General features: G+C 44.7%; 1 protein-coding gene across 6 annotated transcripts in view; it reads left to right on the top strand.

Annotated features, from left to right (window-relative positions):
• Positions 1–26,405, top strand: part of agap1 (ArfGAP with GTPase domain, ankyrin repeat and PH domain 1) — a 126,296-nt gene that overhangs the window by 9,518 nt on the left and 90,373 nt on the right. For 3 of the 6 annotated variants that reach the window (XM_067499909.1, XM_067499908.1, XM_067499906.1), the window contains exon 1: positions 23,253–25,172. The exons of 2 other annotated variants lie outside the window; for them this stretch is intronic. In XM_067499909.1, coding sequence (XP_067356010.1) covers positions 23,966–25,172 — 1,207 coding nt within the window. In that variant the 5' untranslated portion in view covers positions 23,253–23,965. Of the gene's footprint in view, positions 1–23,251; positions 25,173–26,405 lie in introns of those variants that run through there. One more of the 6 variants, XM_067499910.1, reaches the window with a different exon arrangement.

Here is a 26,405-nt window from a genome sequence, read left to right as displayed (position 1 = left end):
GCTAGTGTAAATGCACTCAGCCCTGTCCCGCGTGTGTCTGTGCACATGCTACAATGTAATTGTTTGAACAAAATATCGTGTAATGCATTGTTATAAACTGGAAGTGCTAACAGCAGCTAGCCTGGCTACGACTATAGCTAATCTAGCTGGAATTAGTGGAACATGGTCGACCTGGGTGTGGCGTCATTCCCAACTCTGAATTCCAGCTTCCATGTTTAATGGAATGAAGTGCAGGAAACCGTGTTTTGATTACAGCACCTCAGAGCGTCTGCCAAAAAAAAAAAAAGACGCCATAGCTGTCGACACGCCATGTGCTCACTTTATGTTCTCCAGACAATTCGGGACTCATAGGCTCATAATCTGTACTTAGTACCAAAGGGCTGGCAGGAAAGAGATGTTGGGATAATCGCAGACGCTCTAGATAAAGTCAGGAGAATTTCAGGATTCCAGTGCATGTGTGAAGGAGTCTAAACAAAGAAACGGTGTGAATTCACTCAGCTGGGAATGTGTTACTGTCCTTTTACCAGCTCATGCTTAGAGCTCAGCGGAATAAGTCCCCCTTGTGTCCAGCCTCACATCGATGCTGAGAAAGGGTCACCTGTGTCCAACAGGGCTAAAAATACCACATCACTGCTGTGACACCATGGAGAATCCGCTGTGCACGCACATCACGCACCGGTGGCCTCCGGGGTCCCATCCATCCCTGTGTGTGTTAGCCAAACACATGACTGCTCCTGAATGCTGGAGTGTCTTATGTCATGTTTTTATCTGCAAAGCTCTTTACTCAAATTCTGCTTCTTTAGAAGTGCTTCTCTGAGGAAGTAGAAGCCAAAAAAAAAGTGTATTCCTGCTGATTGATGGTGCGTTAAGTCCCATAATCATAGTTAAAAACAGCCACAGCAGCATGAGACCCTGTATTTTACAGCAGTTACCTGTCTGCATGTGTGTGGTCTCCTCTCTAAAGTGTGGATCACCTGAGATGATCTCTGCCTGAGACTGTTTACCTGTTTACAGTGTCACATTTTGCAGAATATAAATCTATTTCAGGATTGTTGAGTCTTTCACCAAATGTGTTTTGCAATAAAATATCTTGGCTACATGTTTTTGCACGTGTAGCTCTTTTTCAGCATTTTAACCAGCTGCCGTTTGATTAATCAGTCGGGGCGTTTAGTTTGTTGAGTGTGAAAAATGTAAGCTTGGTGACATCAGAGAAAAGCAGGAAATCCTCAAATTAGAGGGGACGACTTACCCGATATAGATTCATTTTCTTTAGCTTCAGAAATACGTGAGAACATAAACACATACTATGTACAGACATTTGTGTTTGAGAGATATACTGTGATCTGTTTGTGTATTAAATACAGCAATAACTGAACTTTAGAGATGTTTTCTTGCCGCTTCATAAATGCTTCTAAAAAGACCCAACTGCAAGAGACTCACGATCACTAAAAGGATGCACAAAATGGCTTCACAGAGACACAGAACAGCTACAGAGATGCAACATGAAAATGTCGATAAAGAAGGAAAAACATGGACAGTGACAACCACAAAAATAGGCCAAGTGACTAATATGAGAGAAATCCAGTACAAAAAACACCAAAAATAATTATGAACCAAGATAAAATGTCCATAAAAAGACTCAAGTTATGATCATTAAACAAAGAGTAGTACTACAAAGAGACACAATACAACTACGACTATATGGGAGGTTTTTTGAAACATTTCTTTAGACGAAAACTTGTGGATTTCCGTTCCGGATGTTCAGTTTTATGCAAAACCACCCTTTAGAAATCCAAGATGAGCTGGACTGAGAAAAACACAGAGACAAATACGAAACACTCGGAGGCACAGACGGATGACAAAGTCCTTTCATCGGCTCAGAGTCTTGACCTTTCCTTCCTGTGATCAGAGCCTCGCTGCCCTGAGAAAACCTCACAGCCGAGCTGCAGTTGTGCACTAAGATCCTTTTATGAGAAGTATTTGGTGAGTTTAAAGATTGTCTGACCGTTTGGAATCAACCGATTACTGGTGAAATTAGCTGCGGCGGCTTGTGAAGGTGCTGACGGCCAGCAGAGCCGACAGATGTGCAAAAGAGTCTGAGCATAAAACGCAGTTTTTTTAATTTGTGTATGAGTCGGACAGAATAAAAGGCCCCAGATGAAGAGCAGGCAGACAGATTGCTGCGGGTGGTGTCCCACTCGGTCTAATCTGCGGTGTCCCGGACTCCCCACTGGGACCCCACTGTCTCTTTCTTAATCTTTATGTAACTCAGTGGTGAATGTGCATGAGCATTGACCCCCCTCCCCCACAAACACCCTGACAATAAAGCCGATACAGGAAAAAATGGCACATAAAATATGGATCCAAACATGTGGATATGCATGTGTATTCAAATCTGTGTATTCAGTCTGGTGCATGTGCACCAGGTTTATGAAACATGTAGTGTTGTGTTAAAATTAATTTCCACTTACTGTCAATTCGACAAAATCCCCGGACATCTGCTACTTCTGCATCCTGTTTTTTTTTTTTTGTTTGTTTTTACTTTTGCACAAACACGTCATCTGTTAAGTTTTGTTCTGTTTTTGGGCAAAATAAAAACACATTTAACGAAGCCAACTTGAGCTCTAACAAACGTGTTATTTGTGTGTTATTTTCCGACGTAACTGACTTTAATCGGTGATGGGAATCATCCTATTTCTCGTTTTTTTTTTTTGCCTTTCTCTGACAGATGAGAGAGGTGGCGTAGATGTTGCCGCTTCTGTGGTTTTTCATTGACGGTTTATCTAATTTAATCGCTAACCTACGCAGGGTTGTATGTACTGTGGCTCGAAAATTAAATCTGAAGACCTGGAGCTGCAGCACATCACTGACTCTGCAAGCTGCCAGCAGCTCAATGCAATTTGGCAAAAGCTCACAGTGTCAGTGCGTGTGGGTGTTTATGATGTGTAGCAGAGCATCATGGAGAGGTTTTTATTTTCTCCTGATGCGACAAGGTTATTGTTCTTCAAATTCAGCTTCTGCACTGGTGCCAATATCTCTACTATGTGTGATGCGTCAGTACCAGCTGACTCTTCGGATTCACTTCTACGCTTCGTCCCGAAATCAGTTTTAATGGGTCATTGTGTGTGAATAATGCAGAGCTCCAGGCTTTGCTGCTAAATTTGGTTTGGCATTTGACTGCTGATTGGCTGATCCTTCTGGCTTCTCTCCCCATCATCTCCATTCTGTTTAAGCGCGTCCGCGCTGCACGGGTTCATCTTAATATTGTGGTGTCACACTGCTTCGTTTCCCCTCTGTTTCCTGCCCATCGCAGCTTGAGGTCGCAGTTCATTGTCAGAGAGATTACTTATTGGAAAATGCACAGATTTATCTCCTCGGTTTTTCCTGTGGCAGACCTGAAGACAAATGACAGTAAACCCACGCGTCCCTTCACTGGTGACAGGGTGTTTTATTAAAGTGTTCAGAAGCTGCATCACTCCACAGTTTACCACCACTCAGAGGTTTTACCTGTTCATCCAGTTCTTTTAAAGCAGAGCTGCACTGCTTTATTCTCTCCCCGATGAGACAAACTGATGAGGAGCAGCCCACCTGTTGTCACTACTATTCACTCAGACAGATTCACAGAAACAAGTATGTTCTTTATCTTTTCTACAGCTGTGTTGATGAGTCACTTTCAGAAGCACTTTCATGTTCGTGGTCACTGGAGGCAATAAAAACTAAAAATGATGAATATTCTGTGAGAAGTAGTGATCAGCAGTGTTAGATCACAGCATGTAGGGTTTGTCCTTTTGAACCTGCCGGCCAGCTGAGACCTCTTTGTGTGGTTCCACATGTGTTTCTGTGTCCCCCTACTGAAAGTGAGCTAGGATGGACTCCAGCCCCCCACACACCTGCAAGAGCAAGCAGAGTGTATGGATATATGGGTGTTAGTCTTTGCTTTATTCCAACTTAAATTGTCCAAAAATTGGATTTCCGTCAACATGCAGTCACTGAGTACTTATTTTTGTGAAGCTTAGCAGCAGCTGAAAAAACCTTTTGAAGACGCCTTTGATGATGTTTGAAATGGATCTATATGGTGTCAAAGTGCCATTGGTAAAATTTGTAAGGCAGCAGCAACGAGCTCATGTTGATGCTGTGAAGAGAAACGGGGAAGTTTCTGTGTGGCACAAATCAAAAGAGCGTGGGAGGCATGAGAGAGGAAACCAGGAAACACAAGAGAAGCACCTTTAAAAGCTTTTTGGCCGGTGCGGTTAACCATGATTAGTGGAGTTACTCTACTGAAGCAACATCACGTATCGTCAAAGAGGAACTGTTCAGTTCTCTAACAGATGAGTTGTGGCACGGAACTCGCCTGATTAACTGGCTGCGTTCTCTCTCAGAGGTTCCTCTTTGCACTTTTGCTCCAAAAATGAAAGACGCGCACGTGTCTACGTGGCTACGTTTCCGTTAACTAAAATCCTGGAGCTCTAACAGACGTCGTTAAGAGTCTGCAGAATGAGGTTGGGTTAGAGATGAAGACGACGGTCTGAAAGTGAACATGAGCCGATGAGAGAGAGAGAAAATGAAAAAGCAGGAAGCAGTTTGTACACGTTTGCATCCTCCTTTGTGTCTTTACCTGACTGTCTCTTTGTTAGACTGACCAATCACCCCTCTGCATTATATCACAGGATGACTGTGGAAAGGAAAAGAAACTCTGAAACTCTGTTTGGGTTTTACGGGTTGAAAATGAAACTGATGCTTGACAAATGATACAAGAGAGAACCAGGACTTCTAATTCCAGCTCGTCCATTTCAGATAAACAGGATCCATGCTTAGTAAAACTGGGCTACTCTGACCTGCGTCAGACACCGAGAAAGAACATCACGTCTTTTTTATCTTCAGGGATACGGTTGAATTTCGTAACCGCTCATACGTTTTTGGAAAATCTTGGCGGAAATTTGGCGAAAACCATTAAATCTGTTGCATTATCAGCAAACACGCGAATTAATCTGAAAATGAAATTTGAGATGAAAGATATGCAGCCTTGCTGTGGTGTTCTGTGCTCTCATAGGTTTCAGTTCAGTGTAAGGTAAGAAATTATTCTTTGTTCCTTACAGACTGAAGCACGTCACAACCACCAAGGTCTGTTACCCATGACTCTGTTTGCATGGGTGATGGGACCCACAGAAACACCAGCTGTTTGAGTGGAAGTTCAGAACGGGGTTTATGGGCATCTGTCAGACCCAGTCAAGTACGCAGCCTCAGTGCTCGAGCGCTTCTCAAAGTCTGCAGAAATCCTGTATGTAGCAACAAAAGCAACACTAAAAAGCTTCTGTTGTCATGAAAAATGTGCAGTGCTGTACATCCATAGTGTTACAATGAAACACTCGTCCCATCGCCCTCTGTGTGTCACAGATTGGGAAACAGAGGCTTGAACCTGTGTGAGGTTCTCTTCCTAACCTCAACCCCACCCCCAGCCTCTTTAATACGGGGGGAAGCTGCAGACACTGACCTGACCAAAACAATGGGCGAGTTCAATGCGGAGCTAATGCAGGTATAAAAATAGGCCTGCGGCTCACTGGCTTCCTGCCCGCTTCTTAACAATGCTCTCACATTTTTATGTCTTGTTGGCATGTGGCGGACTGGGACTTTGAACCAGGCCTAATGGCTACGACAGAGGTAGAAACTTAATAAAGCTCATCATGTGCAGAGGAGATCAGGTTACTGAGGATAAGAGCACATGGGAGCGTGTAGGAGATGGAGATGCGGCCACGATCCATCTCTCCCCAGCTCCCCTGGGGGGGCTGAGGTCACTTCCTGCCTCATCGATTTGCTTTCTGTAAGGCCTGGTGCCGCAGTGGTCTCAGAGGATCGGGGGCAGACTGGACTCCCTGAAGCCGAGTGAGGAGTCTTTGATTTTTAGGAAGCCTTATTTGTACGGCGTGTTTCTGAGGCGTACAGCAGACGCTCAGGAGCCCCACGAGGCCTCCGTGTGTTCACCCATAAATGATTCATCGCCTAATTAATTTGTCTTCACCGCCAACACGTAACCTAATTAGAGCGGATTCTGCCTCCACGAACGCCTTGTCCCTCAAAACCAGAACACGAAGCCTGAAGAAATTGTGCAAATAGTGTCAAGTTTTTCATGTCATTGGTGATTTGATGACACTTTATCAAGACTATCTATGTTTTCCTGCAGCTTTTCTTCCCATTTAAGTGGATCAAATGTGGACTAAAAACATAATAAAACGCACCGGCTGCAGTGTTTTCATTATTCATTATCATTTAATTAGCAAACATTACCTAATGAAATAACTGAATGTTAAAAGCCCAGGTGATCAGAAATAGGACAAACATCACCTGTGAATGTGCTGACGTAGGTTTGCCTTTCTGTACGACGCAGAATCCATGTCCTCACTAAATGAGATGACTTTGCCAGCAACACATCGATTTAGTTAATTAATTCACATTTGGCCTCATAATTGTTTACCTTTGCCAAACAGACGTCTCACTGCATATATACAACCTTTGGCACATTTAGTGGTGTTTGAAACCCCTTTCTCCACCAACATGAAGAGAGCAAACACAACATGCTCAAATTGTTTAAACAATAGCACCAATGTTAGCGAAGGCTGATCTGAGCTGCTGTTTGACATTTCAGGCAGCCAACGAGTAGCTTACAGGTGCTGCAGAACGAGACGAAGTAGTCCTCTAGTTAACTGGTTGTGGATGTCGGTGTGGAAGCTGGAAACAAAGACATTTGGTAATTTTGTGGGTAAAATCGGACTGAAAAATAATTGTTTTGGCTCTGGTTATGTTCTTTTGTTTTCTTTTTCTCTCAGATAGAAATCATGAAGCTTGTCCTGCATCACTATTCACCATCAAAGCTGTAAGGGTCTCAGTCTGTCCATACAGAGGATTGTCACCCGTGAACAGACCCCGCAAGCTGCATTGAGCCTTGTCGCGTCGAGCTGACGACTGTAGCACACGAACCTGCTGAGGTGTCATTTGTGAGGACGGTCAGAGCGTCCTTCAGCGGGGCCGTAAACCCAACAGGCTGCACGGCCGCTGCAGAAAGGGATTTTATAGGGTCAACATGCAGCACTCTTCCCCATCTGTCTTTCATTGGGAAAATCAATCCAGTGTCTTCTGAGCATCGTGTCTTTGTAGAAGGTCACCATCTGTCCTTTCTGCTCGCTGAGAAAACCTACATTCTGCTTTTTGCATTGACTGGATCAGGTGTAGATGTGTAGAAAAGTCCTGAACAAAGTCCAGGATTCTGGTGGTGCTGATGGTTCTAGTTGGTGCATTTGAATGTCAGAGCAACCATTAAAGCTCAGGATGACAAATATGCTCAGTAGCTTGACCCTTGACCTGCTGCAGAGAACCGGCAAATGTCCTGACAGATCAGTAACAAATCCCATCAGGGTTCCTTTATTTATGGCTTAACTTCATCTTGTTATCACAATTGGTTTCATGCTGCACATTTGTGATTTGTTGTGTGAAGCCGTTGTTTCTTATTGGTGATAAAGCAGTAAAAGCACATATTGATTATTTGTGTGTGTGATAAAGTTGCTCGTTGGAGCCAGTGTGGGACTGTAAACTGAATTCTGACACCACAGTTGATTTACCGTGAAAACAAAGTCAGAACTTGTCTCTACATCCATCACTGCACAGGCTAATGAAACAGCACCTTGTCTTTGTTTAGTGGCCTTGGGTTGAGCTGCGGTGGTTTGATGCCCAGTCCAGCGAGCAGAGTAGCACACTCGGGGACAGCGTGTCCACCGACCGGCCTCATAAATCGCTTCGTTTTAAGTAAGAGATTATGACTCTGGAGCTCTGACCCCTGTGGGATCGGAGGCCCCGGTTTTTGGCAGGCGGACAGGGCCCCTGGCGCAGGGACACAGTTAATGCTGTAATCAGACCCAAACACACACACACACACACACACACACACACACACACACACACACACACACACACACACCTTGTTTCTTCTCCCCTCCTTTTTTGGGTTTCTTTTCTTGTTTCCTCTCCTGTTCTTGTCTTATTTCGTCTCCTTGTTTCCTTTTCTCTACTGATTTTCTTTTTTTCTCATTTTCCTGTCTTCTTCTTTTCTTTCCTTTCCTTGTTTCCCTACTTAGTTGATGCCTTTCTTTCTTTGATCCCCTCTCGTTTTACTTCCTTTACTTGTGTCCTCTTCCAGTCCTTTTTACCGCTCTGCTTCTTATTTCCTTTTCTCTTATTTCATGTTCTTTCCTTGTTTCCTTCACTCTCCTTGTTTTCTGTCATTGATTTATTTCCTTGTTTGCATTTTTTAATTCATCTCCTCTCCATATTTCCTCTCCTTGTTTGATCTTCTCTCCTTGTTTTATTTCCTTGTATCCTCTGCAATATTGTTTTTTTTTTTATTTCTTGTTTCCCCTCCTTGTTGATTCCTTTCTTTGTTTCCTCTCCTTGTCTTCTTTCTTTCCCCTTGTTTTCTCTCATTTTTTTTCCTTTCCTTGTTTCCTCTCCTTATTGTGCTACCTTTGCCTGGGGTTGGAGGTTTGTCTCCGGCTCTTCCAAACCACATGTCATAGTGTCCCTGGGCAAGACACTGAACTACCAACAGCCCATTTCTCCATCCCCAGCTGTGCAGTGCTGGTCCAAGCCCGGTAGAAATTGGGGAGGGTTGCGTCAGGAAGGGCATCCAGCTTAAAAACTGTGCCAAATCAACATGCGGACAATGATCCGCTGTGGTGACTCTGAACTCATGGGATAAGCCGAAACGTCAAAAAAAAAATTACCTTTGCTTGTTTCCTCCACTCTGGTTTTATTTCCTCCTGTCTCTGTCCTTTCTATGGTACATTTCCTTGTTCCCTCTCCTTGTTGTTTCCTTTCTTTGTTTATCTCTTCTCATTGTTTCCTCTCCGGGTTGTATTTCCTCTGCTTGTGTTTTCCTCTCTGGTTTCCTTGGTCTGGCTGTGGATGCAGCAGCGTGGTACCAGCTGCTTCTTTCAGGGCTCTCATTTCCAATCAGAGCCACGTCAAACACAAAGATCCTCCGTTGTACAAGATGAATCAATCAGTTCTACAAAAGTGACACTCCTCCGAATCTGTAACGGTGTGTTCAACCTCCCCCCCCCCCCCCCCCCCCCCCCCACACACACACATACGTGATTGGGTCTGTGGCTAAATAACCTGCAGCCACAGTTCAGCCATTTGTAAATATTCATAAGTGTAAATACTGAGAAAGTGCTGAGTGTGTGTACAATGACTCAAACTCCGTCCGAGGTGTGTTGTTGTGCAGAAGTCTTATTTGTTGGACACAACCTGAGGTCATTCAGTGGCCTGTTGCTCACAGTGTCAAACAATCATTTCAGGTTTTTTTCATTGTTTTTTTTCTTTTCCTTGTTCACCCTTATTATTTTTTGCACTTTCCTTGTTCATTTTTAAAATTCTATTCTTTTTCTTTTCTTTTTTATGAGGTTAAGTTCTTAAGATTCCAAATGAAACCATAACTTCTGATCAATCGGAGACGCTAAGATAAGTTCGCCACTGAATTCTATACTGGTGTGGATAAGATCCTGGAGGGACTTCCTCAACTGGGGGAGGCACAGTCAAGTCTATTTGAGTCCTCTATGTCTTGAGATGTGTGCAGTGATCTAGAAAGTTAACTGGTTGTACCTTTGGACTTGATGGACGTCCTTCAGAGTTCTGTGTTTCTGGACTCTGCTGGCAAAGGGCATTTTTGGAGTGTTCAAAGACTGCTTGGATTCTGGGTTTTGGTTGTCCAAGGGCTTTTCTGACACCCTTACCCAAAAACGGAGATCTAGGTCTTCTGAAGAAGACTTTTATTTGTCCGCAGAGATTTTAAAATAATTGCCAAATTACTTTTGAATGGACACAATTGTGCACATTAACTATATGTACTGTGTTCCTGAGCATATTGTTATTGACAATTTGTTAATATTATTATTATTTTACAAGTAAAGTTGTACTCACAAGCTACTGTGTTGTCAAAGGTGGGGAGGTCGACTTAACAGACCAGTCCCAGTTCAGAGAGGCATCAGATATCAATGCCTGTTGTCTGGGATGCTGTCTACCTAGAGCCTCTCTTAAATCCTCTCTGACAGGATCTCACAGGATTGACCCAAAACATTTCCCGTCTGTTACCAGCATATGCTGATGATGTGACAGTCTTCCAGACTCCTGAAAAGGAAATTGGCCCTTTATGACCATGCTGCTTCTGCAAAGGTCAACTGGTCAAAGTGTGAAGGGTTTATTTTAGGAGCTTGGTGTAGAAAACCAAACAGAGCTTTTAAAAACAAAAATTATGATGGATTGATTGAAAAGGTCAGTGTCTTATTGTTTAAACTGGACTTGGGTCCTGCCCCAGTTTTCTTTCAGGTGGAAGAGCTTGGTCAAAAACAAGTTGGGTGCGTCTGTGCTCTGGTTCTGGTTTACCTCCAGACAGGCTCACTGGGGAAGTGCAGAAGAGACCAAATAAACTTCTCCTGGGGTGGACTCAGATCTGCTAGACCCTGTCAGAAAGAGAACCCAGACTTATTGATGTCAGGACTCGTCTAACAGCTTCCCAATTACAGACTCCTCTCCTGTCTCCTCTCCTCAGTGACTCACCATAAAAGCAGTCAGTCTTTTATGGACTTTGTGTTTTGCATAGCAAACAAACTCCTACTGCTTCGAAACTGCTCTGAACAGACGATTCTGCAGAAAAATGCTTCATCCAGACTAAAAAAAACTTGGGTATAGACATCATTTCCCAAAAGTCCAACTCATTTGAAAAAACAACAGTAATCAGACCATTTATTTTATTGTTTTGTGCCATTTATATTCACAGCGTTAGTGGTGCTGATTGAAATCCATCCGAGGTGAATGGAGTTTGGTGACGGGACAGATGGAAGCTTCCTGATGTTTTTGTGTCACATCTTTTTCTGTTTGGTTGTGTTGGAGCGGGAGTGGACGAAGCAGAGACAGACGAGGGGAAAAACAGGGACAAGGAAAGTGGATCCCAGAGCAGTGTGGGAGAAAAATAAGACTTCTGTGATATGTAGCGTGTGTGGGAAGCCCCAGATTCCTGCAGCACACACCAGGGAAAACAAGCAGACACATCGCACATCTGCAGAAAATGCAGAGCCTGTAGAGTAAATCATTCCCACAATGTAAATTCTAACGGACATTTTCCACCAGCCAGTCCTGACACTGTCCACACACGCAGACTGACACCTTTCAGTTGGGTTCTGGGCCAGTTTCCGTAGCTTCTGAGCACGACAGCAGTGTAAGACATCAAATACCTACAGACAGATGCACAGCTCAGTGTGATGAGTTTGCTTTGATTGTTTTGCACTTCGTGTAACGGAAAGACATCAGCTTGTTAAACCTGGACTTAAGACGAGCAGGGGAGACGGCTGGTTTCAAAGAAACAACAGGAATGAGGCAAAGCTTCGTTACTTTAGCAGTGACACCTGAAAGTTCATCTTCAGGTCATTTACAGTAATGCACAAGTTAAATCAGACACAACAGTTTGACCTGATATCGACCCGATATTAACACCAGCAATGCAAACAGAAACATGGCACAAGTTCTCGGTTCTCTCAACAACATTAGCAACCTAACGCGTAATAACACGCCGCCTCTAAGTGACCTTTATACTTGTTTTTTTAACCACATCTTAAGTACGGAGACAGCAGGATATAAATAATAGCTCATACATTTGAATATCGTGTTGACAGTGTAACATCACCTACTGTAGCTGGAATATTCTCTGGGACTGTCGGTCAAATCTAAAATGCTAACAGCCCAATGGGATCAGAGCAGCTGTGGAAGTTACAGCTCAATAAACCTCGTTTGACTGCAAAGCAGATCCAGGACCGCGTGACGTTTTTGTGAATGAAAAGCTGCCACAAACGGAGCAGAACAGGAGCCTTATATGGTGATTTCAGGGTTATGGTTGAGGCTGATCATCAAATCACAAACGGAGGATGTTTATCACCGTGTAGCCACAGATTTGCAACTAATCGCCGCACTGATGCGACTGTTTAAAGTTTAAACCTCACAGAGAAAATTCGGACAAGTTGACGAGAAGCTTTTCCAGTTGTTTTTCTGTCATCGCTTTGCAATAGGCCTTGTGAAGCAGCAGTGTGAATGTGAGCGTCGGCAGCTCTGATACACCCAATCAGATCACATTAAAGACGTTAACGTCGGATTTCATGCTGCGGGAATATGACTGCAGGGTGGGAATGGGGGCGTCCGCCGCATAGAGAGGACGTTTCTGAACATAAACATCAAGTGGCTGCTGCAGGGCACATGCAGGCGAAACATTTGGAAGCTTCTTGCCTGGTTTGATGAAAATCTGATAATCATCACAAAGGAATGCACCAGCTATTTGTTGACCTCCGTATAAATGACGTTATTGAATTAGTGCCCCAAACATGTTGCCACACAGACCCTCGATTCTTCTTCGCATCCCTGCCGAGCTATTTTAGGACTGTTGTAAACATGTCCCCCTCTGTCCTCTCCACTCTTTTCTGTCTTTTATTGAGAAAACGTGGCATTGAAAGTCAACAATGTGGAGAAAGTGTGAAATCTAAGGCTGCATTTACAAGCTGGCATTGACTCATATGGAGGAGTCACAGAGCCGGTGTGTACGGCCCTGGTGTATTCAGCAGCAGCAGAGTTATGGCTGTGTGTGTGTGTGTGTGTGTGTGTGTGTGTGTTACAGTGAAATATGTTCTCTTTAAGGTCACACACTTCCAGAGATGCGCTCTCTGGAGATGGAGAGGACTCATAAAGCAGTCTGGCCTCAGTGTCGCTGATAGCTACTGTAGGTCTGCACACACCCACACACAGCCTGCACACTCGGGGAGCTGCAGATGAGGAGAACACTTACTCTTTTATGCGTTTGCACCACTGTTTTCTCTGCTTTTGTTTGTGTGTCTGATGTGTGTGTGTGTGTCTGCGTGTTCCTGCTGTGTCTCGGTGTGTTTGGCTCATGGCTGTTTCTGTGATTCCGTATCTGTCTCCATGCACATGTATTTATTTCTCTGGGTGTGTGTGTGTGTGTGTGTGTGTGTTTAGCTATACTCTGTTTCGTTCTTCTCTCAGTCCTACAAACCTCCTCCTGCTCTGTGTTTCAGCCGTTTTTACATTACCTGATGCAGTTTTAGACCTTTAAAAGCCGCTGTTATCGGAGATATTAGTCAGCAGTTACTTGGCTTGGTGAAGAGCATTCTGGGAGATGTAGGACATCTCCAGCTGAAGTGGAAGCTTTTAATGATGTGTTTAAGGACACCTACGTCTTCCACTTTAACTACGTCTCAGACTAAATCCACAGAGCCTGTCCTCTCCCACCAGCACATACAGGACTTTAAACATTTCTCAAAATCACCCAGTTGAGTGGAATCTGAGGGACACTTCCGCCCTCTGCAGGCGAAAAGAGGAAATAGCAGAAGTTTAGTGCTTCGTGTGTGGGAAGCTGATTGTGGATTGAATCCCCTTTCTTCCAAACTTTTATAGACGAAACGTCAGCGAACACCTCTTATGTCATTATGGTTTAATCTCCGCTGCATAAAAGCTTCATTGTATTCTTTGATTTGAAATGAGTGACATTAACACATGGGGTTTGTTGTGGATAAGGTCATGATGATTTGTCACCTTATTCAACTTGACCATTGGTTTCTTCAGTTAATGCTGGATATTGTTAATTTTTTGGTGGTTATTCATAATTTTCCAAGATTATAATACATGTGAGGTCTGTAGCCTTTAATATTATTAGTGGTCAGTTACTGAGAACAAGTACAAGTGTGAGTCACTTGTATTTTCATTTGCTGTTACTACACAACTCACAGGGAAACATTTTCTTTGTACCTTTTACTGCACTGTGTGTATCCGACAGCTTCAGTTACTTTACAGATGCAGATTGTTGAAATAAAATCAACTCACTATCATTCTGCTTTATTAGTACTTTTAATTTTGCTTCTTCAATCGAATTTTGACGCCAATACTTGTAGGAGGCGCGTGTGGAACAAATGCGGACCACGTTTGTCCCCATAATTTTGACCAAATTTACGCACCAAGATGGCTCTTGGTGGGTCAGCAGGGCCACACCTGGTGAAGTGGGAGTCGAACCCCTTCTGCATCCCAACGCAATCCTCTACCACTGATCCACCAGCCCCCCTACTCATAGTGACTGTTAAATGTTCTGCTAAAAAAGGAATCAGCTCATTAGATGCAGCTGTCAGTTTGTGAAATGATTTGCATTAAATTGGAGGTTTGCTTCCCTCAGTCAGCAGCTCCCTCTGCTGGAAGGACAACACCCACTTTTCCTTTCACAGCAGATTTTAAGCTCGGCCGTCACCGGTGAATATTTGGGATCTTTTTAGGTCACAATTGTCAGCTTGAATTTTCCCCCTGTTCACTCCCAGCTTTTGCTGTCGGAGGTCTCTTTAGCCTCGAGTCCAGGCCGAAGCACCATCACAGATGTTTCTAAAAGGGCAGACTTGCATTTTTGTAAGTGAATTTTTATTTGAACCGGCCATCGTTTCCCTTGTTCGGTGATAAAATGACCTCATCTTTTAATCTAGAGGTTCTCGTGGCAATGCAGTGGTGTTAGTGCTGCACCTGTGAAGGTTAAACACCACGTGCACTTCGGCTTCTGTGATAATGGAACAAAGACGTTTTGTTCATCTAGTGCGAAACGGCACAAAGAACAGTTCACTATGCAGCTCGACATGACGAGCTGTGGTTCCCTTTGTATTAAAATCAGGATAATAGCCTTTATGTAGACCCTCCCATTCAATTTAAATACAGTGGCCAAATTATTAGAGCCACCTCTTTTGATGATGCACCACCCACTATGACCTCATATGTGAGAAGATGGAGCTGCTGCTTTTTTAGGTTTCCATCGGCTGATTGGCGTCATTTTCTTCGTCATTGTGTGAGTTTCTGCTTTTAGTTTTGTGTCTTTTTTTTCAGTAGTTGGTTTTATTGTCTCTTGTTTGGTAGATGTCTGCTCTTGGTTGTTGCGTGTTTCTCTTTGTGATCACTATCATTTTGTATCTGTTTTTGGTCATTCTGTGTCTTTTTTAATATCTTTCGAGTCGTTTTTGGTTGTTCTGGGAGTTTTTTTCTGCTCATGTTGTGTTAAATCCAGTGAATCGTGATGGTAAATACACAATTGTGTCAAACCTGTAAAAGGATCGTTTAATTTGACCCGTTGAAATAACATTGACATAAGGACAGTTGTGTTTAAATAAAACTCGGTTTCTGTACGTTGTGCACAGCTGGGGGCAGCAGCGAGCTGTGGCGTGTTCAGTATGAGAGGAATGATGGGAATTTTTTGTGTGTGAGACCACAGAAAAGGTCTAAGACTCAGCTGTAAATGCTTGTACACTCTGTAGTACTTTTATAATGAGAAATATTGAACTAAGATAAGTCGTAAGGTCAAAGTGTGTGTGTGTTTGTGTGTGGATGCACACACTGCTGTATGGACGTGAAAGACACGTGGCAGGAAAACAGAAATCAGTCAAACACAGTCAAAACACTTGACTTGATTATGAATTTTTCTCTTTTTGAAATGGGAGGTTCTACTCAGTTTTTAAGATTTTTACTGCTTCAGAAAGACCGTTTTTTAAATTTTAATACCTACATTTTCTCTTTAAATGACCTTTGGGGCTGATAAACATCTACTTTTCTGTTTATTTGATTTGTTTTTTTCAGTAATTCCTCCTTTTATATTTTGGGTTAATAAACATTTTTCATGACTTTTTTTAATATTGTGTTTTGATTTATATACATTCATATTCATATACATTTTTTTCTCACTTTTGCAATAGTATAGATAGTCTTTTATTTTCATTTTTATGTATGTCAAAGAAGTATTTAATATTTCATTTAAAATTATCACTACATTTTTGATTACATTGTGCAGTTTGTTCGACCTATTGGTAACTAACACTGTGTGTTGAAATCTCATTGTGTTAAAAGCATGAATCAAAGCAATTGACCCGGACTCTAAAGTGATAATGAAGGTAATAAAAGACACAGTTTCAGAACATGCTGCCGGTTTTTGTTCTCTGCAGAACAGATGGACGTCAGCTGATTACCAGTTCATGAATTTCTGAAAACAAAACCCCAAACCACACACAACTTGGAAGTGTGTAAAGAAGGGAGAACAGAGCAGCTGACGTCCCAAATCCCAAGAGAGGCCAGACTGGCCACCAGCTAACACATAGAATATGCAGAAATTAAGAGCCACACACGCACAGTTGTGTTTTAATCCCTGGCTACAATAGGAACCAGATGCTTGGCTGCAGACGGAGCTGATGTAACACTCTGTTAAAACAAGGCGGCTGATTGGTCCGAGGTCAGGCAAAGCAGAGCAGGAGGAGGTGTAGGAAAGGATGAGGGGAGCTGGGAGCTGATAGCAACATAAATCCCACAGAGAGAGAAGCAGGAGATGGAGCAACCTGCTCAGTGCAGGTTCTCAGCGAGGTTCTCGTTCTGCCGTCTGGATCTTCAGCTTTTTCTCTCCTCTCTGGTCCTGATGCAGGAGTTCTTGTCCCTCACTACACCCTCTTCAACACCACCTCCCCTAACACACAAAAACACACCCACACTCGCACACATTCAGGCCCATCAAGTGCCAAGCCAGTCGTGCCGGTCTCCATGGCAACAGACCGGCGTCTGGAACACGGGGTGGGGCAGGCCAGGTTTCTCCTCTTCCCTCTCTTCTGCTGCTTCTTCTACCTTCTCCGCTCCGTCCATGTTAGTACTTCTGTTTTTGCGAGGACCCCTCCATCCTACCTGAAGCCACAACACATCAGCACCTCAACCTTTACCCTAATCTGCACCCTGATCCTGATCCTAACCTGTTCCTGCAGTGTGTTTACCTGCCCTGCATTACCCCGGTTACTGTGGATCCATGTGCGCATGAAGCGGATTCCTTTTTGCCCTGGTCTCGTTTTGGAAGTGTACTGTGACGGATGATGGTGTTTCCTGTTTCCTATTGTTTCATTTTCGGCTCAGTGCGTCAGAGCAGGCTGATAATCAGAACCGAGCTCCTGTTCTCACTGAAAGTGGCATTGAAGCACAGAGGAAGCACAGACTGCTCGAATGACAAACCATGAACTGATCACTTTTATATCATTTATCCTCCCGTGCAAACATCTCTTGTGATTACGATAAGATTTAATTTGCTTTACCTGTAAACAAAACTGTGTCTCTGCACACTAACAAAGTTTAGTCTAACAAGCCAAACTGAACAAGGTGTCATTGTAATTCCTGGTACTTCTCCACATAAAGACGTGGACGGAGCCACAAATCAACACCAACATTTACATGTAAACATCATAATCTTTCATCTAATCCGATGCAAATAAATCCGGTTTATGTCATGTGGTTTATCATCTTCTCTTTCCTCTCTCCACATGTGCTGCTGCTGTTTACCTGTGGACTGTTTCATCATCACAGGTAAGAACAAAAAGGCCTTTCTGTTCCGCATCCACCTGCAAAGCTGAAGCCGTTTCCATGTTTCTGCTCTTTGCTGATATGAATTTGCAGATCCATGTCTTAAACATGGGAACCATCCAGAATCATTTCATTTCTGTACCTGTAGCGTCACTCAGGATGTGTTTGAAGTGAATCTTCCCATTTTGCATCCATTGGGTTTGTAGCAATTCGGTTTTGTATCATTTCGGTTTGTGTTGGATACCAGGTCAACAGCTCGGAATTTTATCTCGGAAATATGTAGCTGTGAGGTTTACGGTGATGCGAGGCCGATTTGTATTCTCCATGGTTCTCAGACCAGTGTGTGCATACACCTCTCCAATTTTCTTCTCTGAATACTGAATACAAGCGCTGCATCTGTGTGTGTGTGTGTGTGTGTGTGTGTGAGTGTGTAGGTGCCTCCTTCTGATGCCAGCAGGGGGCCTCCCTCTGCTTCACCCCCTCCCTCTTCCCTTTGCTAACTGACCCATTTTTCCCGTCTCCAGGGGGGTGAGGCAGTGTGTCGAGGGGGGGAGTTGTACCTCTCACTGCTGCTCCCTTGGAAAACTGAAGTACTTCAGAAGGAGGAAAATTAGGCTCTGTGTGTGTGTGTGTGTGTGTGTGTGTGTGATTACGCTGCTCCTCGCTGTGTGTTTGTTAAACTCAGTGTCACCTTGTTTCTGTTGAACCTGTTATGATCGAAGTCTGTGTGTTAAAGCTTGTTGCTGGTGTTTCATTTCGTTAACGCTGTGTGTTGAATAATAACAATAGTGTTAAATCTCAAAGGGAGAAATACAGCAGACAAATTGGTTTGAAGTTCACAAAGAAAAATCCTCCAGTGTGAGGATTTATTGTTATATATCGTGATATCTTTGGGTTTCTGAGCAAAACAAGACACTTAACAACATCTAATAGAGAAAATAACCAAAATTCAGTTGTTATAAACCTGAAGATCAACTAACTTTATCACAGTGGTGTAAAAGGTAAATTTACAGCTTTTTTTTTTGCTCCTGTGAAGGAAGGAGCTTCAAAAAGCTCCATGATGGAGAAGCATTCTTTCAGTTGAGCTTTAAGGCTCCTCATTGCTCCAAACAGATCTGATGGTTTCATCCCTTCACTGGAAATGATGTTTTAGAATCAGTTTGTTTCGTTTTTTTTATCCGCGCAACAACTTTTAATCCTCGGAGAAGCGGGAAAGTGAAGAAAAACGGACAAATCAACTGGGCGGATTTATACACTGACGATTTCCACCAGGTCCATAGATACACTGAGAGGATCCACAACCATGTGATAATAGTGCAGGATGCCCTCACCGTGCGTTGGGAGCTGCGTCCTCACCGTAAAGGTTTGGTGCAGCGCTTGTAATCATGCAACATCAGACACGTCACTGTCTGCACAACTGCTGCCTCGTCTTTACATATTTCATGTGACTGAGACAGCAGCCAGGAGAAGGTGTCTTCTCATTACACATCAGTCCAAATTTTAATTGTCTCCTTCACAAAACCCAACTTTCTAGCATATTCTCCTATAATTTTCTATATTGGACATGTTTTACCTTTGATCACTGCGTCGGTCAGAATGTATTGAACCATAGTTAACAGTTTTAACAGCTACGCCAGGATTTACTTCATGTTAAATACAGTGGCAAGGTAAGGTAAAACATGGTTTTTAAGGTTTAGTTACTTTAAACTGTCCGTTTTGATTATTTTCCAGCTCCAGCTGCCTGCTGCCATTCACCCCTTCTGCATCCGTTTCTAATTTCCAGCTGCTTTCTATGTTTTTCTATAGACAACATCACAGTGACCTCCTCCTCCTCCTGGAGCTGATGTGTCTGTCCACGCTCACTGCAGGGTGGATGGAGGTCAGGGTGGGGGGGAGTAGAGCTGCAGGCTGCGGGTCCTGATAAGGACCCCCAGTCTCTGGAGATCACAGAGGCCCCGCAGACCTCTGCGATTTGCTTCACTTTGATTCAAACTTCCTCTGGCGCGGCTTTCTCAGATAAGCTTTATGTAGCGGCAGCTTACACTCGCACAGAAAATATGAAAAGATTTTTAGCTTCACGTGAATTCATCAGAAAAGTGAATCTAAACCTCAAAATGTAGTAATGTGTCTGCAGCGCTGTGACATGTTTTACCGTGTGTGTGTGCGTGAACATTATGTGGACGAGCAGATGCACAGTTTGGTATTAACACCACCACATAGTTATTTCTCCTGGGGAAAATATTCCCAAAGATCAAAGTTTGAAATCAGCAGAGGTGATAAAATATCTCAAAGAATTTTCTCTCATTAATTATGTAACTGGTCTTCTGACTGCAACACTTGACGGAAACAGGAATAAAAGTCTCGATTCACTACAATTAAACGTGGCTTTGACAATCTTCCCTCCTGTATTTCAATTTCGATCAACCCGCTTGTTATTTCACTAATTGATTATTGATTTATCATGTCAAAAGTATCTGTTTTCATTTTGTTATGTACGAGAAATGTGGCCTTCACAAATGTGAAAGGTGGAACCAACAAACGTTGCAGATTATTGGCTCTCAGTGGGCTAATTGCAGCAGCTGAAGCCTGACGGTGAAAAGACGTGACGGTGTCAGCACATTGTTATTGTGTCGTAAAACCAAACCGCACGGATGTTTTCTGCTCCACCCGACAACAACGCAGTCGGTTTACAGAACAAATGCCTGAATTTAACACGGGTGGAAACTCGCGATTGTCACTGTCTGCAGATTTCGTTTTAAGGGAATCGAGACAGCCGGGTGACACAGAGTTGCTTTAGTGCGTGCGACCACAGCCGTGTGTCTTCTCGCAGTCTTAAACGTTAATCTTACAGCTGGACTGTCGTTTAGCAACGGGAAAGCTTCCGGCTCGACCTCTGATGGGATGATCCAGGCAGTCGGTGTTTCTTAACTTGAGCTCAGTCAGAGGTTACGCCACAATTACAGGCTGACAGTCGAGATAGGGAGACACAAAAGGAAGCAGGGAACAAACGGCGTTGAATTTTAAACCTCCCTGCAGCATGAAGTGATATCACCACACAGATTGTGTTACTGGTGAAGTCAGCAAAGCCCAGTAAACGTAACTGAAGCTGCTCTTTTTGTGGACATGCGGACAAAGGAAGTGACCCCAGGTTTCACTCACACACACACACACTAAAAGAATTCAGGAACGACCTTGTTGCTGCAGCAAATGATGCTTAATCATCTGCGGCGGCGAACTTTCAGGCGCATTTCTTCTCATCTGAGTTCCGTGAGCAAGGCATTAAACACATAATGTCACCTCCCTGTGCTTGTAGATGTTCCCACAAAGACTGAATCATCTGCATTTGGTATCAGCTTTAACCAAATGTATATTTAACATTTTTAGCATATGTTGATGTTCGCGTGTGTGTGTTCTCCTTATAACCTGACTGCACATTGTGACGGGTCTCTGCAGTGACAGAAAGTCTTCAGTAGCTGCAGCATCACACACGTTATCATGATAAGAGGACGACGTAGATGGGATGAAAGGCACAGGAGCTTCTGTGTGTAATTCACCGTCTCCGGGTTTGCTTCCACCCCCACTCGCTCCGCTCTGCATTCCAGTCCAGATGTGTTCACACTCACCGTCTGCTTTCGTGTGAAGCTGGTGCGTTTGATGTTCGACAGAAGCGACACGGGTGCAGAGAGTGGCAGCAAATCAAATGCACAGACAAAAAGATGATTGGACAAACATTGTCCCGGTTCGTGTTTGTGTGCTCAGTGAGGTGAGAGGAGAAAGTAGCCGTCGGGAGCTTCTTTAATCTTGATTAATCCCAGTAATAATCCAGCAAATGTCGGAGGCCAAGTTTTTGTGGGAATGAGGTGGGAGTGGGGGGTGGGGGAGATAATCTCCTCCTCCCCCGAGACTCAAGGAGACAGACGGAGTGAGGATGAAAGGAAGTGCTGAGAAAACGAGTTTCCACTTCAGATTTCACTTTAAAGATTTTAATTTAGGAGGCGATCAAAGAAATGCAGGTCACATCTGCTTCCACCTTCATTATTGTAAAAATGATATTTTTGTCCAGGAAAGCAGCAGAAGACAACTGTAATACAACATGCAGTTACGATGTCTAGCTGCATGGATGGATAAGTGGATGGGTCTGCGAGGCCCAGGGGTCACAGAGGTCAGAGTGTCTGAGGTTGCTGCTCATAGTTCTTGTTTAAAAAAGTAAAATTGACATAAAATGAAAAGATGCACAGCAACTCAAAGAAAAGTGAAACAGACATAATTCATAATTTGTCCAAAAGCATAAATATAGACTATAAACTTTAGCTCTAAAGCGAAGCTAACGTTACAGTAAATGAAGAGGACGAGAAAAGAAACAAATGCAGCCGGAGGCTCAGTTTGGAGCTTTTGTTTTGAAGGGACTGTCGATGAGATGGTGGAGCAGCTCCACACGTCAATGTTTCCATGAGCTGAACCACAAACCTGCTTCCAATAGTTGTTTGTGTGACATTAAACAGACAGTTGTCCCACTTTGGACACAAGTGTCGGTGGAAAGATATTTGTGCAACGTCGAACTAGTTTGAAGGAACTTGTAAGGATAGTTAGAAGAAGCTGAGCATGGACACATCTCAGGATGTTTCCTGAAAATCTTTAATGCAAATGTGCAGAATCTAAATCCCATGTCATGTGAAAGTGTGTGTGTGTGTGTGTGTTTTGCTGTGTACACATGCAGCTGCAGACTGTGCACATAAGGAAATTCCACAGATTTAAAGTTCAGCATCAGACCTTCTGTCATCGCTGGGTGTCCTGCTGCTGCTGCTGCTGCTGCTGCTGTTTCCACCACCTCTGTGTGCATGTGTGGATCTGCAGATATGATATCACTGCTGCCTCCAGGAGGATTTAAAGGAGGAGGAGACTCCGCCCCCCTCATACAAGCAGCTGCAGACTGTAAAGCATGAGCTGGACTTCTGGATGTTGTCCTGCTGACCTAAATACGAATTCAGACTGAACGACCCGAGCGCAACATCAGTCTGCATGGATATTACTTGCAAAAGCAACCTTATCTTATCATAAATCAGGGCCTGATTTATTGCAGACACAAACGGACGAAGCTCTGCAGAGGTGCCAGAAAAAGGCTGTTGAGTCTGTCAGGCCCCATCGTAAAGACATTTAATGTAAAAGTATTAACATTTCTGCCGAAAGGATTTTCCCAGATTTTCTCTAGAAACATCAGTTAATCCACTAATTGTTGTTCAATTCCTTCCTTTTTTTTGCTGCTTGTTGATTGATTATATCATTAGCACTAATGTTACATACAGCACTAACATGTTTGCAGTTAAATAGGATTTTGGTGTCTTTGTGTACAGGAAAACTGGCTCAGTAACCTGGCAGGTGTTTTGTTCTGCCTCTCTCAGCCTTTAGCCCTCAGCTCTCAACCGTGGCAACTGATTTTAATTAAAAGCCAGTGAAAACATCGGTGCTAAATAAATATCATATCGCTCCCACCCTTATCTGAGCGAAGCACATGACATACAGTTGAATGAGGTCACGGTTGAAGGCTGTGTTTTCCCGTTGCTTTTTGAATGAGCCCACAACAAAAGCTGAAACTGTAAAGACCGTCTCACAATCACTTCCAGTTGGTACAAACATGCAACATCCTCCTTTACTTTCTCTTCATTTTGACATAAAAACGAGAGAAAAACAAACACGAAAGTGTTTCAGTGAATTGTTCCTTTAACTGCAGCTCGTAGAGGCTCCAGCTCCTGTGCGCCGGCCCGCTCCGGGTTTTTCCGTCCTCCCCCCGCGGCTGCTGGCCGGTCGGTGTCGGTGTGTGGAGCGGAGTGTGCTCAGAACGCAGCGGAGGACGGAGCGGGACCGTGTCTCTGCTGAGCCTAGTGTTGCTGTCAGGAGGGTTAAAACCGGGAGCTGCGCAGCGGAGGACACACCCGGGTCTTCACGTCGGAACCCAGCGGCGTTTGAGTCGCAACTGAAGCCGGTTTGAGGTGAAAGAGGCTCGGCTGGCTGCGCTGCGGGGAATGTGCGCACACAATGGGAGACGACGCACTGGCACCGTCCGGGACGCGGCTGTAGAATAATGTTTACCCCTCGCTTTTGTTCGTAATGGAGACGCGGATTCCGGAGCAGGATCCAGAGCTGTCCGCGGGGCACACGGCAGAGGACTCGCAGCGCTGAGGGGCTTCTCTGTTCGAGCAGAAAGTGGCTTATGTGCCGGACAGGGCGCCGCTGCTCTGCCGGTTTGTTGCCAGTGGGAATTCCTCTGGGATGAACCCGGAATGTATTTCCTGCATCGGAGTCCGCACTGTTTGCACATCTGGATGAGGGAATTGCTGGTTATTACTCTGTAGAGTTTTATTTCTGGTGCGTTTGAACACTCGTGAAGTAGATTTACCGTTTCCATGGTGGATGTTATTAATCACTCAGATATTACTGAAGAAAGAAATCAGCATTGCAGGGATCTTTCCAGTGGCTGCAGACACACTTTAAAGAAAACCTGAGAAAGTAATTATCAGGGATGTATCTCCTCGACAGTAGCTGCACAGACAGGATGGAGAGGGGCACGCCTCAGAGGAAAACGGTTTACCGGATCTCCCTCACCTTGGTGAAGCGGGAGAGTTTGAAAGATGAGGATGGCGGGTCGGGCCCTCACCGGGCTGAGAACCCCAAGGTGGGCGCCTTCTGGCGCGAGGGCTCAGTGGAGATCCAGCGCAGTGGCCTGCTGGAGCAGCTGAAGGAGGTGGAGGACGAGTCGGACGACCTGTCTGCGTCTCACAGCCACATGAGGAACTTCAGGACGTTCAGCACGGGGCAGCTGGAGCTCGGGCGGCTGAAATCATCCCGCAATCACATGCTACAGAAAGAGCTGAAGGGAAAGGCCACCAGCCCGTTAGCAGAGCCTCCGGAGCACGTTTCACCACAGAGACAGGAGGACACTCAGGTGGACAGCAGAGAGCAGGACGCAGGGGATTCAGACAGACTTAAGGAGGACGTCTGCTCTGAACCTGCACTGACAGATGTTACTGCGGAGAACGGCAGCCTGAGTAAGAAGAAGAGACTCCTGAAAGCAAAGAGCGTGGAGGAGAGGAGCTCCGATCCTCCTCTGAGTGGAGATGGGAAGATGCCACATTCCAAAAGTAATGGGAAAGCTGCCAAACCTTCCTCCCCTGACACCCCCCCTCTGAAGCCTGGCCTTCTGCGGCGTAGCTTCAGCTTCAGGCATTGGACAGGTGGCGAGCTGCTGCGTCTGCGGGCGCTGTCCAAAGACAAACATCACAGCAGCTCTGGTTGTATCAGCCAGGACACCCGTGGGGAGAAGCACCCAGAAGCTCCTGTTCCCGCCTCCCACCTCGCTGACCCCACCAGAGAGAAAAGCCGGACTCTCGAGGTCGGTGCCATCCTGAACAAGACTGACTCCATGTCTGAGCTGAGCCGCTGGGAAAGGGCACGAGGCGGAAAGAACCGGACGCTGGACAACAGCGACCTGCTGCGGCTGGCGGCTGAGAAGGACGCATCCGGAGGGGGTTTTTTCCTGCGGGGAGGGGGCGATCGCTCCAGCGAGCGGCGCCTGGTTCGCTTCTTCAGTGGCATCTTCTCCAGGAAGGACGGCGCGTCCACCTCGACCCCGGTGGGAAGCCCCAGCATCAACAGATCCCTCCGACGCAGCAGGAGGACGGCGCTGTCACAGTCCAGCAGCGAGAGCATGAACGGAGGAAGTACTGACGGTAAAACCACGTCCAGCATCTCACACTGTCTGTTGTCATAGGTCAGGTGTCTAGTTTCTGATTTGTAGATGTTTGATTATTTAACGGAGATTTTTGATTGAATTCTTTCCTTTATTGGCATCGTTTTAACCACTTTCTTGTGTTCTTTCGTGTTTTTGGATGTGAGTCATGAGAAGGTCAACAAGAGGGTAACTCTTAGTCCTGTGGAGCTGAAATGGTCCCATTTTCCACAACAAAGCTCACACAAAATAAGCTATTTTGTTTTTCTCTTTTTAATAATCTTCTAATAATCATCTTAGTTGTGTCTTCAGCCTGTCTGCCACACCACCATCTACCACACTGTATGTTTGGGCCCCCCGTCTTTTAAAACGGTGTGTTTTTAAAGGCTGCAACAGCGGGGGAGGAAGTATCCGAGTGTGTGTTTGCGAGATGAGCTCCAGTTATTTGTTTTGGACGGCAGGGTGGTGATTGCAACCAGCCTCTTGTTTATCTTTCATTACACCGAGCTCAGGCTTTACCCTGCTGTGACACAACTCGGAGAAAAGGCGAATTTAAAGCCCGAATCACTGCAACGAGACCGAAATGAGCAATTTTGTGCGGGCGATACAAAAGCCCTCAGGAGCTGTAAAACCCTCTCACCTAGAAACGAGGGACAAATAGACAGACAGGGAAAAGACAAGCAAGCTTGGAAAAATGGGTTGTAAATAGCAGTGAGGGAGAAAATGAAGTCAGAGAGGAAGTTGGAGCCGAGATCTACACACCGACTTAAAAAAACCCATGTGCTTGTGTGGGTATGGCCACTGTGTAGCACCGCATGCTGTTTATCTGCACACACATATTTACGCCGCTGCACACAACACAGCCGATCAGCATCCTCTTTCCTACTGAGATGGGACAAGTGGAAAACATGACGAGAGGCAGAGAGGAAGTGGATTTGCTCTGTTCGCAGCCGCTCTCACGGGCACATGTGCATCCAGTTTGTCCCCCAGTCTGTGTTCAGATGTCGCAGCTTCTAACCGCTCAGGGCAGAGTCCGCGAACACAGTGGACTAAGTCCACACAGTCCCACCTGCAATGGAAAACACAGTCAGACGGACTGAGCAGCTCGGATATCTGCATTTGTTATTCCAGGGTGGATTTTTTTGTGTCCTAAGCTCTTACAGCGTTAAATCAACTATTATTCATTAGTGAGCATTTCAGGAAATTCCAGTTTCCCACCAGGGTGGGATCCTGT

The sequence above is a fragment of the Channa argus genome, chromosome 4 (genome assembly GCF_033026475.1).
Source record: "Channa argus isolate prfri chromosome 4, Channa argus male v1.0, whole genome shotgun sequence".
Taxonomy (NCBI): Eukaryota; Metazoa; Chordata; class Actinopteri; order Anabantiformes; family Channidae; genus Channa; species Channa argus.
Note: the sequence above shows the minus strand (reverse complement) of the source record. Positions and strands in the feature narration are given on the sequence as shown.